Source organism: Ranitomeya imitator, chromosome 5, assembly GCF_032444005.1.
Source record: "Ranitomeya imitator isolate aRanImi1 chromosome 5, aRanImi1.pri, whole genome shotgun sequence".
In the NCBI taxonomy this organism is placed as follows: domain Eukaryota; kingdom Metazoa; phylum Chordata; class Amphibia; order Anura; family Dendrobatidae; genus Ranitomeya; species Ranitomeya imitator.
In genome coordinates this window covers 78,771,253-78,792,170 of record NC_091286.1, presented here as the reverse complement: position 1 = coordinate 78,792,170, position 20,918 = coordinate 78,771,253, and the positions used below count along the sequence as shown (strand labels likewise).

Sequence of the window (20,918 nt, the reverse complement as noted above, 5' to 3'; positions counted from 1 at the left end):
GCCCTGCAATAGGCTGCCTCCCTCTGAGGCGCAGAATCCGGTGGCCGGAACACCGAGGAAGCAATGGTCTCCAAGCCTTGCTTCAGAGACTGGCAGGACAGTTAATTCCACATTAGCTGCCCGACCTTACACCCAGGAGGCACGGTGGCAACTTGTGGGGGCCAGGGCCTGATAGGGTCCCTGTAAAAAGCCTCAGGCCATCAGTCATAAGGGTTTGTCTTATCCATACCATCTGGGGGACAGAGAGAAAGAGAAATAACATCTAGAACACCAGCATCAGTTGTGAGGACCTCACCGAGAAGCTCAGCAGGGAGGGACTACAACACTCAGGCGCTAGAGGAAGGCTACTGATTTCCACCTGGATAAGGGGACTCGAATTGCCTTCAGACCGGCCGGACTCTGCCTGCACAGTGATCCGGGTCTCTGGACTGTAGACGCTGAAGCCATCAGTAAAGGTAAAGAGACTGCAACCTTGTGTCCTCGTTATTCACTGCGCCATACAGCATCCACCATCTACACTCTGGGAAGCCCTGGGGATACACTTCACCTGTGGGAAGGTATACCATCTAGCTGCCATAACATCACCCCAGCGGACCCCTAAGCACCGTCGGTCACCCTGACCGAATACCACAGGTGGCGTCACGAACATTATCCTATTAACTTCCGTCCTTTTATTGGATGCCCCTAAAAGGGCTTCGGACCGGGTCAGGCCACTGTGACATCCCTGACGAGAACCGAAGGGCCCGGCTCCAAGTACCCCATTGCCCTACACTGGGGGGGGGGGCGATCCACAAGCCTCGCTTCCCCCTGCTCAGAAAGTTCATTGGCTCTTGAGGAAGCAGCTGCTGTTCTCATGTGTGTCAGCCTTGTTTCTCGGTTTTCACATTTTTCATTAGCCCGTAATGCAGCTTTTCTTTTCGCATCAGCTGACATTCGTGCCATAGAATTCCTTTTCTTATGAGGCATTATTGTGGTAAAAATAGTCTGTAACTGGCAGTTTCTATATCCTCTCACATAGAGGTAATGTGACTGACATCAGCCTTTCCACCAACACACCCCCCTAACTGACATGCTATTACCTCACACAAGCTTTGTTATACTGAGAATGTCCTTTGTTGCCTATATTAACCCCTTCCCGACCTTTGACGCAGCGTAAGCGTCATGAAAACCTGTGCCAATCTGACCTGTAACGCAGCATATGTGTCATGGTCGGATCGCGCTCCTGCAGGTCAGGTGAAAAGGTTAACTGTAATTTCACCTGACCTGCAGGGACAGGGGAGGTGGTACTTGAGCCCAGTGGGGAGGGGGGGGGGAGGCTCGCGCTGATTGGCTGTTGAAAGTGACATTTCACTTTCAATCCGAGCGATAGTAATATTTCACCAATGAAAATTGGTGAATTACAACAATTACAACAATCCAGCCATGGCTGATGCTGCAATAGCATCAGCCATGGCTGGAGACCGCGATCTGCCCCTGACACTGCTCTCCTCCCGTCCGCCCTGTGATCTGCTGTCCTCCGCTCCCCTCCATCCTCCTGTCTGCTCACCCCGCAGTCCGATCTCCCCCCGCTGTTCGATCCCACCCCCGCATACTTACCGAGCTTCAGTATCCCTCCCGGTGTCAGTCCGTTTTCTCCATGGGCGCTGCCATCTTCCAAAACGGTGGGCGCATGCGCAGTGCGCCTGCCGAATCTGCTGGCCTGCAGATTAATTCCAGGTACATTTTGATCGCTGTGATAGAACCTAAAAATAAAAAATAAATAACCCCCCCTTTATCACCCCCATAGGTAGGGACAATAATAAAATAAAGAAAATATATTTTCTTTTATTTTTCCACTAGGGTTTGGGTTAGAACTAGGGTTAGGGCTAGGGTTAGAACTAGGGTTAGAGTTGCAATTAGGGATAGAATTGGGGTTAGAGTTGCAATTAGGGTTAGGGTTAGAATTAGGGTTGAAATTAGGGTTAGGGTTGAAATTAGGGTTAGGGTTGCAATTAGGGTTAGAATTAGGGTTGCAATTAAGGTTAGGGTTAGAATTAGGCTACGTGCACACGCAGCGGATTGGCAGCTGCGGATTCGTAGCAGTTTTCCATCACGTTTACAGTACCATGTAAACCTATGAAATACCAAATTTGCTGTGCCCATGGTGCGGAAAATACTGCGCGGAAATGCTGCGTTGTATTTTTCACAGCATCTCAATTCTTTGTGCGGATTCCGCAGCGTTTTACACCGGTTCCGCAATAGGAATCCGCAGGTGAAATCCGCACAAAAAACACTGGAAATCAGTGGTAAATCCACAGGTAAAACGCAGTACGTTTTACCTGGGGATTTTTCAGAAACTGTGCGGAAAAATCCTCACACAAATCCTCAATGTAGGCACATAGACTTAGGGTTGGAATTAGGGTTAGGGTTGGAAATAGGGTTAAGATTAGGGGTGTGTTGGGGTTAGGGTTAAGGCCCCTTCACATTATGCGACGCTGCAGCGATACCGACAACGATCCGGATCGCTGCAGCGTCGCTGTTTGGTCGCTGGAGAGCTGTCACACAGACCGCTCTCCAGCGACCAACGATGCCGGTAACCAGGGTAAACATCAGTAACTAAGCGCAGGGCCGCGCTTAGTAACCCGATGTTTACCCTGGTTACCATTCTAAAAGTAAAAAAAACAAACACTACATACTTACCTAACGCTGTCTGTCCTCGGCGCTCAGCTTCTCTGCACTCCTCCTGTACTGGCTGTGAGCACAGCGGCCGGAAAGCAGAGCGGTGACGTCACCGCTCTGCTTTCTGGCTGACCGACGCTCACAGCCAGTACAGGAGGAGTGCAGAGCACAGCGCCGGGGACAGACAGCGGTAGGTAAGTATGTACTGTTTGTTTTTTTTACTTTTAGGATGGTAACCAGGGTAAACATCGGGTTACTAAGCGCGGCCCTGTGCTTAGTTACCCAATGTTTACCCTGGTTACCAGTGAAGACATCGCTGGATCGGTGTCACACACGCCGATCCAGCGATGTCCACGGGAGATCCAGCGACGAAATAAAGTTCTGGACTTTGTTCAGCGACCAACGATGGCCCAGCAGGGGCCTGATCGTTGGTCGCTGTCACACATAGCGATTTCCTTAACGATATCGTTGCAACGTCACCAAAAGCAACGATATCATTATGTGTGAAGGTACCTTTAGGCTTGTGGTTAGGGTTATGGTTAGGGTTGGGATTAGGGGTGTGTTGGAGTTAGAGTTGTGATTATTGTTATGGCTAGAGTTGGGATTAGGGTTAGGGGTGTGTTGGGGTTAACGTTGGAGGTAGAATTGAGGGGTTTCCACTGTATAGGCACATCAGGGGTCTCCAAACGTGACATGGCACCACCATTGATTCCAGCCAATCTAGCGTTCAAAAAGTCAAATGGTGCGCTCCCTCCCTTCCGAGCCTCAACGTGCATCCAAACAGTGGTTTACCCAAACATATGGGTTATCAGCGTACTCAGGAAAAAATTGCGCAACAACTTTGGGGGTCTATTTTCTCCTGTTACCCTTGGGAAAATAAAAAAATGGGGACTAAAAATTATTTTTGTGGAAAAAAAGATGATTTTCACGGCTCTGCGTTATTAACTTCTGTGAAGCACTTGGGGTGCACATCGGTGTATTCAGGAGAAATTGGCCAACAAATTTTAGGATCCATTTTATCCTGTTGCCCATGTAAAAATGAAAAAATTGAGGCTAAAAAAAATTTTGTGTGAAAAAAAAAGTACATTTTCATTTTTACGGATCAATTTGTGAAGCACCTGGGGGTTCAAAGTGCTCACTATGCATCTAGATAAGCTCCTTGGGGGGTCTAGTTTCCAAAATGGGGTAACTTGTGGGGGAGCTTCAATGTTTAGGCACACGGGCTCTCCAAACACGACATGTGTCTGCTAAACATTGGAGCTTATTTTTCATTTAAAAAGTCAAATGGCGCTCCTTCCCTTCCGAGCCCTGCCGTGTGCCCAAACAGTGGTTCCCCCCCCCCCCCACATATGGGGTATCTGCATACTCAGGACAAATTGTACAATAACTTTTGGGGTCCAGTTTCTTCTTTTACTCTTGGGAAAATAAAAAAATTGTTGCTAAAAGATCATTTTTGTGACTAAAAAGTTAAATGTTCAGTTTTTCCTTCCATGTTACTTCTGCTGCTGTGAAGCACCTGAAGGGTTAATGGATTGCCCCCAGACACAGGGCCACAGGATACTCGGCACCTGTCCTTTCTGTCTCAGTTCTGGGGTTGTCACGGTGGCTAGATCCGGTCCGCGACCCTGCTAAGGGGCGTCCAATGAAAGGTGATGCAAGTCTGTCAAGGTTTCGTGACGCCACCTGTGGTGTTCGGTCAGGGTGACCGACGCTGCTGTGGGGTCCACTGGGGTGATGGAATGGCAGCTAGATGGTATACCTTCCCACAGGTGAAGTATGTCCCCAGGGTTTCCCAGTGATGTAGATGGCGATGGTGTGAGGTGCAGACAATAACGAGGACACAAGGTTGCAGTCTCTTTACTGAAGACTTCAGGATCCTCAATCCAGAGCACGTTTAACAGGGCTATCTGAGACCGGCCGGTCCGATGGGCACTTCCAGAGTTCCCTTTGCAGGTGGAAATCAGTGCCTACCACTAGCGCCTGTGTGTTGTAGTGCTACCCTGCTGAGCATTCGGAATAGTCCTCACAACTTCTGTTCTCGTTCGTTCTAATTCTTTCTCTCTCTTGTTCCAGATGTTACTAGTTTCTCGTCCCCCAGATATATTATGGCTAGGACGCACCCGTATTACGGGAAGGCTCGGAGCTCTTCCGGGACCCTAGAGACGCCCCTGTCCACGCGTTGCCTCCTATGTCTTCGTAGGAAATTTAAGGTAGACAGCCAACCTATAATTAACTGTCCTGCGGAGTTCGAAGTAAGGCATAGAGTCAGTTACTTCCGTGGTGTTTCGGCCACCGGCTACGCGCCTCAGTAGGATGTTGCCTCGGTCTCATGGCACGACTCCTACAGGCTCTCCTTTGTGCTTGATCTCATTTCTCACTGTTCCACAATACCCTTCACTTTGTGTCTTTCTTAGGATACCGCCGCAAGGTAGTGCATGCGCGGTTCCGTAACGTTCTATTCTGTTCGCTAGGTACCTGCCAGGTTCCCACGCCTGACGGACCCCCCTGAATCTTCTCCCTGCAACACCCCCTGCCACGGGATGTTGCCTGAATCCAACCCAGTCAGCTTCTGACTAACTTCCTACCCAACCCCTAGTTTTACCAGTGTGAGGAGTGGCCCAATAAATAAAGCCTTTTTCTCCCCCTAGTGGCCGGAGTGTGAAGTGTAATGTGTGCTGGTGATACCTGGTCAGGAGAATTCCTTCAGTGCCATCAGACGTACCATCACTCCCCTTAGCGGCAGAGTGTCATACTGCAACGACCAGATCTCTGGGGCGCTGCATTAATAAACTTTTTGAATGTGGTTTTGAGCACCTTGAGGGGTGCAGTTTTTAGAATGGTGTCACTTTTGGGTATTTTCAGCCATATAGACCACCCAAACTAACTTCAAATGTGAGGTGGTCCCCCAAAAAATGGTTTTGTAAATTTTGTTGTAAAAATGAGAATACGCTGGTCAAATTTTAACCCTTAACTTCCTAGCAAAAAAAAAAAAATGTTTCCAAAATTGTGCTGATGTAAAGTAGACATGTGGGTAATGTTATTTATTAACTATTTTGTGTCACATAACTCTCTGGTTTAACAAAATAAAAAATTTTCGCCAAATTTACGATTTTTTCACAAACGCAAAAATTATTGACCTGAATTTACCACTAACATGAAGCCCAATATGTCATTAAAAAAACAATCTCAGAATCGCTAGGATCCGTTGAAGTGTTCCAGAGAATTGAAGAGTTTTCAGAATTGCAAAAAATGGCCCGGTCATTAAGGTCAAAATAGGCTGGGTTATGGGGGGGTTAATCAATCAGAGCTCAGATAAATTAACTGTAGCAAAATAGAAGCTGAGCTGTGATTGGTTGCTATTGGCAGCCTGATAAATCCCCAGCCAACAGGAAGCCCTCCCCCCTGGCAGTATATATTAGCTCACACATACACATAATAGACAGGTTATGTGACTGACAGCTGCCGTATGTCCTATATGGTACATATGTTGCTCTTGTAGTTTGTCTACTTATTAATCAGATTTTTATTTTTGAAGGATAATACCAGACTTGTGTATGTTTTAGGGTGAATTTCATGTGTCAAGTTGTGTGTGTTGAGTTGCGTGTGGTGACATGCGTGTAGCAACTTTTTGTGTGTCGAGTTGCATATGACAGGTTAGTGTAGCAAGTTGTGTGCAGCAAGTTTTGCGCATGGCTAATTTTGCGCGTGGCGAGTTTTGCGTGTGGTTCATTTTGAGTATGTGCAAGTTTTGTGTGAGGCAACTTTTGCAGGTGTTGCAACTTTTGTGCATGTGGCAATTTTTCCGCGTGTGCAAGTTTTGCGTGTGGCGAGTTTTCCATGAGAATTTTGTGTTTTGACTTTTATGTAGCGAGGTTGGTGTATGTGTGGTGAAATGTGTGCTGTGTGTTCAAGCACGTGGTAGTGTGTGGCGCCTTTTGTGTGTTCATATCTCCGTGTGTGGTGAGTATCCCATGTCGGGGCCCCACCTTAGCAACTGTACGGTATATACACTTTTCCTTTCACTTTTCCCCATTATGTAGATAGGGGCAAAATTGTTTGAAATGGAACGTGCAGGGTTAAAATTTCGCCTCACAACATAGCCTATGACGCTCTCGGGGTCCAGACGTGTGACTGTGCAAAATTTTGTGGCTGTAGCTGCGACGGTGCAGATGCCAATCCCGGACACACACACACATTCAGCTTTATATATTAGACTAGCTGAAGAGCCCGGCGTTGCCTGGGCATAGTAAATAAATCCCCAGCCAACAGGAAGCCCTCCCCCTGGCAGTATATATTAGCTCACACATACACATAATAGACAGGTCATGTGACTGACAGCTGCCGTATTTCCTATATGGTACATTTGTTGCTCTTGTAGTTTGTCTGCTTATTAATTAGATTTTTATTTTTGAAGGCTAATACCAGACTTGTGTGTGTTTTAGGGCGAGTTTCGTTTGTCAAGTTGTGTGTGTTGAGTTGTGTGTGGCGACATGCATGTAGCGACTTTTGTGAGATGAGTTTTGTGTGGCAACATGCGTGTAGCAATTTTTTGTGTGTTGAGTTGCATGTGACAGGTTAGTGTAGCAAGTTGTGTGCAGCAAGTTTTGCGCATGGCGAGTTTTGCGCGTGGTGAGTTTTGTCTGGTGCCTTTTGAGTATGTGCAAGTTTTGTGTGAGGCAACTTTTGCATGTGTTGCAAATTTTGTGCATGTGGCAAATTTTCCGCATGTGCAAGTTTTGCGTGTGGCGAGTTTTCCATGAGGTGAATTTTGCACTTGTGGCGAGTTTTGCGTGAGCCTATTTTTTGCATGTGGTGAGTTTTGCGCGTGGTGAGTTTTGAGCGGCGACTTTTGTGTTTCGACTTTTATGTGGCGAGGTTGGTGTATGTGTGGTGAAATGTGTGCCGAGGGTGGTATATGTGTTCAAGCACATGGTAGTGTGTGGCGCATTTTGTGTGTGTTCATATCCCCGTGTGTGGTGAGTATCCCATGTCGGGGTCCCACCTTAGCAACTGTACGGTATATACTCTTTGGCGCCATCGCTCTCACTCTTTAAGTCCCCCTTGTCCACATCTGGCAGCTGTCAATTTGCCTCCAACACTTTTCCTTTCACTTTTCCCCATTATGTAGATAGGGGCAAAATTGTTTGGTGAATTGGAACGCGCGGGGTTAAAATTTCGCCTCACAATATAGCCTATGACGCTCTCGGGGTCCAGACGTGTGACTGTGCAAAATTTTGTGGCTGTAGCTGCGATGGTGCAGATGCCAATCCCGGACATACACACATACACACACATTCAGCTTTATATATTAGATAAATAAAATAGCCAACCCAACACATTAATATAATGCAAAAAAATGCTACATTGACTAAATTCAGCGTGAAAACACTTTATTAAGTAAAAAGTAAACACTTATAATGACAAACCCCACAAAAGACAGAAAACCAGCAGACATTAGAGCTGCTGTAATAAATAGGATGTGGCATATCCCCAACATTAGGAGGTGCAGTGAGCTCCTGACTGGGTGTCACAATCACCACATCGCTCCTGAATAACTGAGCAACTGCTTGTCCTGGAATGCGGGTGCACATGGATTTCATTGGTCAGGTGAGCAAGTTTACACGTATGGAGGCTTTGTTATTTCGGAGGTACCCAAGGCCAGGTTTACCACCCAATGAAGGTGCTCATCACCCACTTGGAGATGGCTGTGACTACCCCCATTGGTGAAGTTTTATACTGCAAAGAATGCACACAACTCTAAGACTTCTAAGTAAGCAAAAGAAAGGATTTTAGAGCAGCGAATACATTTTAGTGTCATTGCCTGTATCCTGCCTGCAGTATGGAAATGTTACCACTGTCCAATTAATAGATTTTCCCATTGCTATTGGCACTTTGTCTTGGCAATTGAAAAAAAAAAATTAAAAATAAATAAAATATAGAGTCTCTGGTTCATCACAAAGATCAAACAAAGGCACTACCTAAGGTTTTACTTGCACGTGGCAGAATAACCTAGCAGATTCTTTTGTTGTGGATCCATAAAATCTTCCTGAAATATTTGCATATTTTGTTACTGATTTGCTGTAAGTTTCACCATTTGCTTCACAAAGAGAAAACTCCACACAAAATTAACATATTGTGGATTTACAAATACACAGCACAAGTCACTTTCCACGTGGAAACTATCCCCAGCCTGTGGATGGGATTTGTAAGTTCTCCTCTACTTTTCTACTACTGGAAGCTGCTGCGTATTTTTCGGCCCAAAATCTGGATGGAAAATCTACAGCAAATCTGCAACATGTCAAAAATGCCTAAATGTTACATTTACAGGGGCGAGAAGCAGGAGAGGTATGGCTTCAGTCATTACAGGAACCACGACTAGTAGATCCATTGTGAACAGTTCTCACTGACTTTCAGTGATCAACAGTACAGACCCCCACTGACACATTAGTACATTTTAGGCTTCAGACCCATTCCATTCACAGCCTATACAAGTCGGAGGGTATTTGGTGGAAATATAGCCCTTTTATGCACAATGATGAGATTTTTTTTAAATGTAGAGTGTTTCTATAATCACCTACCACGGCCTTCTCCAGGATCCAGAGCCGCGCTACTCCTCTTCTCAGTGACCTCACGGCTATTCAGGCTAGCTGGCTCCTCTTGGCTCACGCAGTCTTCTAGGGCTCCACAGAAGTCTGTAGCTCTTGGCCTAATCACGGACCACAATGTGTGGACTGGCCGCAGTTCTCCAAACACGAATGTTACAGCCTCACAGAAATACATGAAGTAGTCACTCTCCGGTGGGGAGACGCACGGCCAGTCCATGCATTTTGGTCCGTGATCGAACAGAGATCCACAGACGTCTACATGAGCCCTTATAATGTAAGTCTAGGGTACCTCTTTCTCTTTCTGGGTCAGGCAGAGCGCAGTGTAGCCTGGAGAGTGTGAAGAGCGGTGACATCACACAGAAGAGGACCCGAATGGGGCTGAATCCTGGGGAAGGCTGGCACTACATACACAAGTATAGGTTTAGGTAAAGAAAAAAGGCTTCCTTACATTGACCCAGACATCAGTGTAGACATTGTATGGTGTAGACATGGAGCCTGCCATCAGTAGCAGAAACACAGTCCATATACAGACTATGGTGGTGAAGCAAAGTTCATGACTAGAGCCAGGTATAAAGTGTAGACGTTTCTTGTAGGCACGTTATAACTTGCATCACTCCGAGGAAACAAATCTGCTGACCCCATTTCATGGCCAGAACATGTGGCGACAAATGGTACAATACACCTAAAATCTAGGCAGGTGTACGGCGAAGATGTGAATACACAGATATTAAGGGGCTTGTGCGGAAGACAAAGCTACATTCAATAGGTGGTGCGGATGTACAATACTATCTGCAGTGGGTGCAGGAGCCTGTCATGGTGGACAGGTTTTGCGCTCGAAGGCTGGATATACAGGACAAGTAATATATTCAATCCGCTAACTGTACACACTAGCGCTTGTAAAAGTGATTCGGCCCCATGTTTCACCTTTGTGGCTGCAGTCAAAATCAGCAGGAAGAATAAGCACTTACTAAATATATTAGTATCTATGTTCCCCTCTCCCTACACATATATTAATATACACATGCTGCACATAACTATCTGCTATGACTATATACAGGGGCTTCCGAGCAGTAAGTGCACCGCCTGAAAGAAGTAGACCCCTTATGCCGGCACTAAACTCATCTGTCCAAGCAGAAGACAAGCAGGCACACTACAAAAGAGAAATATATTCTACCAGGATACAATACAATAAGCCTGGTGACCATGACAGCATATCCCTGTAATTTAATGGAAAAAAAAAAATCATAATGCAATGACACATTTACATTGTACCACTGCATTTAGCCGTGCAAAAGTCTGCAACTGAGGTAATCCATCAATGGCCAGAAGTCATTATGAATACAGTACAGGGATTAATGTGCACGCTGTGAGGATAATGAATATTGCACTTGGAGGAAGAATGCAAAGCCTTCTGTGCTGAGGTACTATGGTTACATGTAGTAATATCATGCTGGGGGGCTGCAGGAAACCTCATGACCGGCTCACTGCTTGCATCCGATTCATATACCGGAATGACAACTAGATGTGGCCAAAAAAACAGAAATGAGGAGCTGAGATAACAAACGAGAGGGACTCAAGGTGGGTAATGGGACCACGAAATGGCTTCGCTATTGCTTTGCTAGAACGAGGATGATGCAGCCCTGAGATGCCGGTGAAAGAGTGCGACAACTACACCGGCAGGTGGTTGGCGACGCCATTGGTTTCGGCATGGACGCTGCTGTTTGTACAGTTCGTTGCATCACACACAAAGTGATTAACCACTGGGCAGAGGCAGCTCCGGAGCATTTCTGCAGGCAGCTCCTTCTTTAGACGCTCCATTTGTTCAACCTTGAATATGTTTGGTTGTTCTGGGTTCCAGTCATAAATCCTGAAAGAAGAAATACACAGAATAATTGACGGCGCGTATCATGGCCTACCATTAATTGTAAAGTGCTGCGGAATATGTTGGCGCTATATAAATAAAAATTATTATTATTACCATGCAGGAAATTATTATAGAGGTTCACACTCAGACATTCTCCTTGGGACAATAGCAGGGAATAAGGCATGTTCCCAGTCCATGCATCAGATTTATCCATGGCTCCACCATTTGCCAACAGGGTGGTCCCTTTTAACCCTGGAGCTAATTGTATTATACATCTGGAAACACTGTTGATGTCATTGTCTGATGGAAGGCACAAACATATCCAAGCCTTATACATCAGACTGGATCTAGTAATCATTTCATCAAGACGATTTACAGCAGCACTGGGAAAACTGCAGTCCACCGGCCACATATGGCCCTCTGGCTGCTCCAGTCTGGCCCATGGACTGACAGGCCAAAGGCTGAAAACCATGGCCCACAGATCACACACTGCCCTCACCCACCGGAGCACATACTGTGCATAGAGAGGCTATGTGAGGGCTCTTACTGTATACAGGGAGCTCATACTTTATATATGGGCTATGTGTGAGCTCATACTTTATATAGAGGCTATGTGGGAGCTCATACTTTATATAGAGGCTATGTGGGAGCTCATACTTTATATATAGGCTATGTGGGAGCTCATACTTTATATATGGGCTATGTGGGAGCTCATACTTTATATAGAGGCTATGTGGGAGCTCATACTTTATATAGAGGCTATGTGGTAGCTCATACGTTATATAGAGGCTATGTGGGAGCTCATACTTTATATAGAGGCTATGTGGGAGCTCATACCTTATGTAGAGGCTATGTGGGAGCTCATACCTTATGTAGAGGCTATGTGGGAGCTCATACTTTATATAGAAGCTATGTGGGAGCTCATACCTTATATAGAGGCTATGTGGGAGCTCATACTTTATATAGAGGCTATGTGGGAGCTCATACTTTACATAGAGGCTATGTGGGAGCTCATACGTTATATAGAGGCTATGTGGGAGCTCATACGTTATAGAGAGGCTATGTGAGGGCTCTTACTGTATACAGGGAGCTCATACTTTATATAGAGGCTATGTGGGAGCTCATACTTTATATAGAGGCTATGTGGGAGCTCATACTTTATATATGGGCTATGCGGGAGCTCATACTTTATATATGGGCTATGTGGGAGCTCATACCTTATATAGAGGCTATGTGGGAGCTCATACTTTATATGGAGGCTATGTGGGAGCTCATACCTTATATAGAGGCTATGTGGTAGCTCATACGTTATATAGAGGCTATGTGGGAGCTCATACTTTATATAGAGGCTATGTGGGAGCTCATACCTTATGTAGAGGCTATGTGGGAGCTCATACTTTATATAGAGGCTATGTGGGAGCTCATACCTTATATATGGGCTATGTGGTAGCTCATACGTTATATAGAGGCTATGTGGTAGCTCATACTTTATATGGAGGCTATGTTGGGGCTCACAGTATACAGGGGGCTCATATGGCAAGAAAAAAAGGAATGTCAGCACACTTAATTCTGTTCAACATTAACCTTCGTCAGGCTGCATAATTTTACAACGTTAACAGGCTGCAGAGGTACAATTGTACCTTCATTTATATTTTATTGAAATTTGGCCAATATATTCTGGACCAAAACTGCAGAGATGTCACGAAATGTCAGCCCTCTACGGCTTTTCGAAAAAATTTTTTTAAAATGGAATACGGTAGTTACAATTGTACCTACTCAGCCGGACGAAGGTTAAGTGATACAATTACCGTAAATATATAGATAAAAAATAATATGTTACTATTAATATTGAGCATAATTAATTTCAGCCTGTCGGTTTGGCCCTCTACAACAGTCATGGTCTTTCATGTTGCCCCTGGAGAAAATGTATTGCCCACCCCTGATTTCCAGCAATGTAGACCACATCATGAGTCTTATATAATCACATTCATGAGTGGATTTAGTGGCCCGTAAACCGTGCACATAACGCTATAGTTAATACAGGCAGCACAATCACACAAGCCAGAGCTGGGCAAAGCCGAGCAGGAGAAAACCAGTAGCAAAATAAAGTGGAATGACACTAAGGCTGTGTGCACACGTTGAGGATTTTTCGCGTTTTTTTTCCCTATAGAAAACCCATACATATGCATCCCATCATTTATCATGCATTCCGCAGTTTTTGTGCATTTGTTGCGTTTTTTTTCTGCGAAAAAAATGCATTGCGGTAAAAAACACAGCATGTTCATTCATTTTGCAGATTTTTTTGTGGATTTCCCGCTATATTATTGCATTGAGAACCTCCGGGAAAAAAAAAAACAAACAAAAAAAAAAAAAAACTATCACGCAAAAAACGCAAGAAAAACATGCAAAAAACACATGCGGATTCCTTGCAGAAAACGTCCGGTTTTGTTCAGGAAATTTCTGCAAGGAATCCTGACGTGTGCACATAGTCTAAATGTTTTTTTTTTTATATATATTTTTCTACTTCTATTCTTTTACATAGGATTGTAGTTCACCTGTCTATTATTAAGACATGTAAGGCTATGTGCACACGTCAGGATTTTTTGCAGAAATTTCCTGAACAAAACCGGACTTTTTCTGCAGGAAGTCCGCTTGCGTTTTCTTGCGTTTTTGTGTGGATTTTTTTCCGGAGTTTCCCAATGCAGTAAATAGCAGGAAATCCGCAAAACAACCGCAAAATTAATGAACATGGTGCTTTTTTTGTGTGGAAAAAACACAACATGTGCACAAAAATTGCAGATTGCATTCTACTAACAGGATGCTTAATGGATGCGTTTTTGCGGTTTTATCGCGTTTTTATAGCGAAAAAAAGGCGAAAAATCCGGAACGTGTGCACACAGCCTAAAGCGCATGGAGGGTAGACCTGTCTGCTGTGTATGAATGACTTCAACATTTATTACTTTTGTTAACTCATAGAAGTCTGAAGTCCTGATTCTCATTACATTCTTAATCTACTTTGTATCTTATAATTCTCAATTAATTGCATGGAGCAGGGCCACGCCAACTGGTCGGTCGCGTATGCGTGCAACTCGTACATATCCTCCGGTCCTGGGTCTGAACTTCCCCGCAGTGCACAGTAAGTGCGTTGGGAGACTTCATTAGTCTGCAGTTACACAGAGGGACTGCAGACTTATTGGCTTGGACCGGACAACACCTTTAGAGTGTCTGTAAAACTGGAACTTGAATGTAAAGCAAGTGCTGCCTAATCAGCCTTGGAATTTGTCTAAGTACAGAATGCCTGTACTATGTACCATTAGGGAAACAAAACGGTTTCATTCATTTGCCTGTGACCCGCCGGGTCAGACTATTATTTTTTTTAACTGGTGCAAAGAAGAGTTAAAGACTTACACTACGTGCACAAGTCAGGATTTCTTGCAGAAATTTCCTGAACAAAACCGGACATTTTCTGCAAGAAATCCGCATGCGTTTTTTCACATTTTTCTCACGTTTTTTTCCCAGAGCTTTCCAATGCATTAAATAGCGGCAAAAACACAAAAAATCTGCAAAATTAATGAACATGCTGCGTTTTTTTACCGCGATGCCTTTTCTTGCAGTAAAAAAACACATCACGTGCACAAAAATTGCAGAATGAATTAAAAATGATGGGATGCTTATGAATGCGTTTTTTCTGCGGAAAACGGCTGAAAAAACTTGATAAATCCTGAATGTGTGCAAATAGCCTTAGAGTGGCTGCAAACCTCTAGACCAAGTTCAGCCAGCCTCTATATGTGACTGCAACCTTCCGAATCCTCACATTGCATGCACTGCATGGATTCTCCGGTATCGGGAGCATTATCACAAGTTTGTGATTTGCTTACATGCGGTCACGTGATGATTAGAAGGGTGCAGACTCACTCACTGCAAGTGAATTGGGCAAGGACAGACACGTCTAGTCGGAGTGTGGCAGGGTCGCTCACTATAGAAGCAACACACAGCAAAGCAACATCCTTCGCAGAACAAGTTACACGATAACTGCACGTTGTCACCACTTTCATGAGTCAGCACAGTCGTTTTCCCGATACTCGTTTCTAGTACGACTGTGCTCCCTTGTACAGGAAATTCTGATAATCCTTGCCTGTATTTCCAGGTTTCTTCTAGAAATTACTATCTACAAATATGGGCATTTTCAAGTCAGTCATTAATCGATTACCGTAATTATGTTTTACAGCAAACAGATTTGCAGATAGAAAAAGTTGCATTCACTCCAGATGGAGTTTTCTATTCTATTATTAGCTTAACATGCCAATTTTGGCAGGACCAGCTAACCATCTAATAAGTATGGTGGGGCCGCTGATTCGTTGTCCTTTAGAGAGATAAGGCGCCATCAGAGGCGTTTTCCCGCAGTCTGCAGGGCTGGTCTGGAATCCTGGCGGCCACTATTCCAGATAGTCTTACAAGAAGCGAGTACAGGCATGTGATTTAGGTTTCACCAATCTGTTCATAGTTAGTAAACCATTATAGGTCCTACATGTGAAATCCGTCGGCTAGTTACGGTAAGTACTGATACATTACCCCATTATCACAAATTAGCCCAGCAAATACGATCAAAATATGCAAAAGTAAGCTTCGCCCTCTTAGTAAATAATGTAATCAGAAAGTCAGAAATGGCTGGATGACTGGTCATATCTTGTGCAGTTTTACCATACATTCCTGTGATCAGATCAGACTGATATACCATCGATGTCCACAGACTATCTATTCAGGTCATTTATACATTGGGAAAAAATTCTGCAGATAAGCTCATGAGATCTTGTTATACAGTTATCGATAAAACTTGTTCTGCAAAAAAAAAAATGCATTCATGCGTCTAATATCAGAATACAGTGCAAGACCTGAGAACGTCTACAACGCCACAGACCCTTTAAATGTAAGACGATCAAAACAAGGAAATTCTGTAAGAAGATAAAAAACAACAGAGAAAAAAAAAATACTCAAACGACGCTATGAAAAAGCCAGTGTAGCCATTGCTTATGATTGGACTTTGGGGAGAATCGATTCACGCGACCAACCAGTCTTCTGGCCATGACAGGTAACAGTAGCCGTATGAAGGGAGCTGTGAGAACTCGCACCTGATGGCATCTGCAACCCTTCTTTTGAATGTTGGGCCAGGCCGGCCTATCGAAAGAAGAGCCACGGATGTCGTCAAAAAAAGGGGAGGTTCTCACGGCTTCAGTCCAGTGGCCACAAATGGACCGGGTCCTGCAAACTGACTCTCACCAACTCCAATTACGGTAAATACCCGACTAATGGGAAGCAAAAAAAAAAATACAGTGTTATGGAGTTATTAAGTAAACGTTAAAGGGGTATACCAGCCTAATGCATTTATCATCCACGCTCTGGATAGGTGACAAATGCTAGATCAGTAAGGGTCTAATGGCTCGGACCCCCAGCGATTGCTACGGTGCGGCCCCGTTCACCTTAGCTGCTGGAAGAGTTCTAATAGAGCAATGGCGGAGCGAGGTGCACAGCCGTCTCCATCAGTGAAAACGACCATAAATCGAGAGGTAGGAGCATACTCGACTGACACTACATTCAAGACTCTTCGCAGTTGTGGACAGCCACAATCTTTCATTTCTCACCCATCTATGCACATACCTCTGGCTATCCTCAGAGTTGTACAGACTCAAGACTGGACCGATAAAAGCCCATAAGGCTCTACAGTACCTCAATCTTGCACAGGAATAGATTTATTCTTTCTATTGGATGTCACATGATGCCAAAATAAATTTTGTGGCATGCTCCCATGACGAGTTACAGTTCTATTCTCCCCCCCTAAAAAAACAGATTAAAGGGAATCGGTCAGCAGATTTTACTGCAGTAAGATGCGGCCACAGCCTTTCAGGGCTTATCTATAACATTCTATAATGCTGTAGATAAGCGCCCGGTCCAACCTGCAAGTGAAGAAAAATAAGTTTTATTATACTCATCCGGGGGCGGCCCGGTCCGATGAGTGTCGCAGGTCTGGCGCCTCCCATCTTCTTACGACGACGCCCTCCTGCTTCTTCATTGCTCCCCGGCGTCGGCGCTCCGGCACAGGTTACTTATCTGCCCTGTTGAGGGCAGAGTAAACTACTGCAGTGCGCAGGCGTCGGGAAAGGTCAGAGGCCCAGTGCCTGCGCACTGCAGTAGTTTGCTCTGCCCTCAACAGGGCAGATAAGTAACCTGTGCCGGAGCGCCGACGCCGGGGAGCAATGAAGAAGGAGGGCAGCATCACAAGAAGATGGGAGGTGCCGGACCAGGACCTGCGACACCCATTTTCACTTGCAAGTCGGACCGGGGTCTTATCTACAGCATTATAGAATGCTGTAGATAAGCCCTGAAAGGCAGTGGCCGCATCTTATAGCGGCCGAAACAGGTGACAGGTTCCCTTTAATTCTCCATTACGTTTGCAATCAAGGGGCTTGTGCACGTTTAGAGAAACAAAGCCGCTCACTTCTGGAAAGAAAGCCATATCTGCTCACAGGGAGTGTGTGGTATTGCAGTTTAGCTCCATTCACTTCAGTGGAGCAGAGATGCCATATCACACACAACGCATGAACAAGTGTGGCTATTTGTAGAAGAAAGTAGCCATGTGTTTCCTAAGTTTCTGCAAACCATTTAAATGGATAATTTGAGATGAGCAAAACGATTTGCACTACCCTGTTATGGCATACAATTCTATAATCTGTGGCAGCCGGACCAGGGCCATGCGACCTTCTTGTAAGTCGGTATCTTGCACCTTGTACAAAGGACTAGGCTCATCATGACATTGCAGGGGCCCAGTAACTGCAAAGAAGCCTGCATCCCAGCGCCAGCAGAGGACGTTTGTGCTGCCCTGGTCCGGCTGCCATAGAATGCCAAAGTGGATGCCAGACCGGGCATTGTGAATCATTCGCTGGTTGTGTGCATTTGTTTAATGAAACAATCCCAGAAAAATCAACGACCGTGTTCTGTCTAGTGTGAGACGTGAAGGTGTGGAGCACAACATGGGGATTCTCTGCTGCCATGTGTACCACGGCCTGTAGGCCTTTAGTGAGGAAGTAGAAGGTATCCGTTGTGGCCCGGAGTACACCTTTTGTCACTAGAATTGTGTCTATGTGAAGGGTTGCACAAGTTTTACATTTTAAGAAGATTTCCATTTTTTTTTACGTCCGAGTTCAAAATGACAACTTCCATATGCAGGAATGATTTCCATCAGAAGATCCACATTTTACCAGGTTTTTGTGTTAAATATGTTTTTATAAACTTATCAAGACCAAGTATAACAGTAGCCTCAAGATATACAAAAACTTGGTACTCGAGAGCGATAAATAATAGCAAAATGCTAATTGTAGTATAATCCAGACGTAAAGAAGAGACGTTGCAGTCTACAACTTGACCTTCATCAGTCCACTGGATAAGGGAACACTGAGCGTTCTCCTTCCACAGCAGTGGATACGGCTTATCTCTTTATTGCAACGCTCAAGCCGTGTTCCCTTATCCAGGGAACTGATGAAGGTCAAGTTGTAGACTGCAACATCTCTTCTTTACGTCTGGATTCTACTACAAATAAAACTTCACTATTATTTATCACACTCGAATGCCAAGTTTTCATATATATCTTGGAGGGATTGGATCCTACTTGTACACATGTTGGTATTTTATTAACATTAGACTCAGACTTCCTCTTGTGTACTGAAGACCTTTCAGTAGTCTCATTATCATGGCAGACAGGATTACAAGGAAAGGCAACAGGATCTACCATTCACACTAGGTTATGTCACAGATCATCCCATGCACTCACTTTTAGAAGAAGTTAGAGTCAGCACCAGTTTATAGCATTATGTCCATGTGGCTGCTATACAGAAAACGGGCATATTTTACGGGGAATATTTTAGTTGAATATTTTCTTATCCTAACTGGGGAAACAAAACAAAGTGCAAAAATCTGCATGTCAAGCAATAACAGTACCTGTCATAGATGAGTCCATCAATGCCATATTCTCTCATAAGCCTCCGATTCTCAGGGTCATTGGTATCATCGCCCCAGCAAAATATTACTAAGCCTTTTGACTTTGCTTCTGGAATATAATGTGGATTTTTCAGTAGATCCTCAGTATGGACATTTATTCCCTAGTTAAATATAATAAAGAAAAAGAAAAAAAAAAAAAAAAAAAAAAAAAAGAGTTGAAATAAATAATAATTAAAAAATAGAATACAACAGTGCCTAATAACACTATGCATACAGCAATACTGACTTTGGCCTTTACATAGCAGCAGGAGCTTCACTGAAAATCATTTAGCAAATGACGCCTCTAGATTTATTTTTTGTTTTACTCGCTTGCATCGCGCCAATTATTACCTAGCGCTTTACTCTAATCATTAGGTTTAGCTCTGTGATAATATTTTTGGGAAGGGCAGCCATCTCCCAACCATTCCAAAATTACACAACTTTGATACATCATTTAATTCATTATTTCAGCATTGTATATTTTTAATATCCTTTTTTTACCGTACATACAAAAGACATAATAAAGCTCTTACCAAGATGTTTTCAAATTGAGCAAAACTCATGGCAAAAGGAGTTGATCTAGACCGGAGATCCATGAGTTCTGGGTAGATTTCTGAGTGGCCTTGTGTCAAGAAGAGGATGGGATATTTGTTTTGTTTCATTCGAACCCTTGAGATGAAAAACAAAACCCACACAAAGATATTGAGAAATGAATACATTTATTGCTAGAACTCATATTAGTGCAGTAACGGTATTTTTAGGAGATCATTGTGGAATCTTCAAGGCAAAAACAGATGTCGATTACTTAACATTTCGTCTGGCCTGTTGGGTTTGTTTTTTGATTGCTAGATCAGAATATATAGATAATACAGATGTTTGATTTTTTTGGATGCACTTCCGCAAAGAAAAAGCAAATCCACTGAAATTACATAACGGACATTGACGGAAATCGTACAATCTAAAATTGTTTTGTGCTAAATGTATTTATCTCTACATGTACAGCAGACTATTAGTCAGCAGCGGTAATTACTGAGAACAGGAATTAATGCAATAGCTCATTTCTTAGCGAGAAATAGGCGGTTTGCAAGCAGTCACACCGAGGAAAGCCGTAATTTTACAATCACAGAAATGGAGTTAAGTTAGGTTTTTAAACAATGTAATGATAGTACAGGAAACAGGACACAGAAAAGATTCAATGGCTGCTGACAAATAACCACTGGCTTTCTATGGTCCTACATAGAAGATAAAAAAGAGAAAAGTGACGTCAGAGTTAAAGATATTTTGGAAATCACACTAGATTTGGAAGATGGGATGAGAATTTCTGGAACCAGACATCTTTTTTTTTTTTTTTTTTCATTTTTTTTGGGCACAGATCACCTTTCAGAGGCAAAACAAGTTTAATCCTCTCTCAAGTCTTTTTGCAACTTGTTTTCTCACCTTAAATTTAACTAGTAGTCCGAAATATGCATTAAAAAAAAAATCTATTTTAGGCAGAAAACGTGCTAAAATAACCTGCAGTTGATTCAGTCCAATGTGATCCCTGCTGCCAATCACTGACCACACCGGTGTAATTGGCGGCAATGGTCAGCACCAGCGATGAGGGAGTGTGCTCGCCACTCGATCGTGCGTCGGGCTGCTTGAGTTTCCATCAAGTTAGGCGGGTCCTCAAGCGCCATGCAAGAGTCCCCGTGTTTCGTGGCTGTAAGGCTACGTTCACATTAGCGTTTTGCGTGTTTGCGTCGGGCGACACAGTGGCGATGCAT

The 20,918-nt window shown here is 44.1% G+C and overlaps 1 protein-coding gene across 2 annotated transcripts in view; it reads right to left on the bottom strand.

The window, feature by feature from the left end:
* Positions 1-8,031: 8,031 nt before the first annotated feature.
* Positions 8,032-20,918, bottom strand: part of GPCPD1 (glycerophosphocholine phosphodiesterase 1) — an 85,801-nt gene continuing 72,914 nt past the window's right edge. For both annotated transcript variants that reach the window (XM_069768838.1, XM_069768839.1), the window contains exons 18-20: positions 19,689-19,824; positions 19,117-19,277; positions 8,032-11,130 (exon numbers count right to left, since the gene is read on the bottom strand). In XM_069768838.1, the coding sequence (XP_069624939.1) occupies positions 10,932-11,130; positions 19,117-19,277; positions 19,689-19,824 (496 nt within the window). In that variant the 3' untranslated portion in view covers positions 8,032-10,931. The remainder of the gene's footprint in view (positions 11,131-19,116; positions 19,278-19,688; positions 19,825-20,918) is intronic.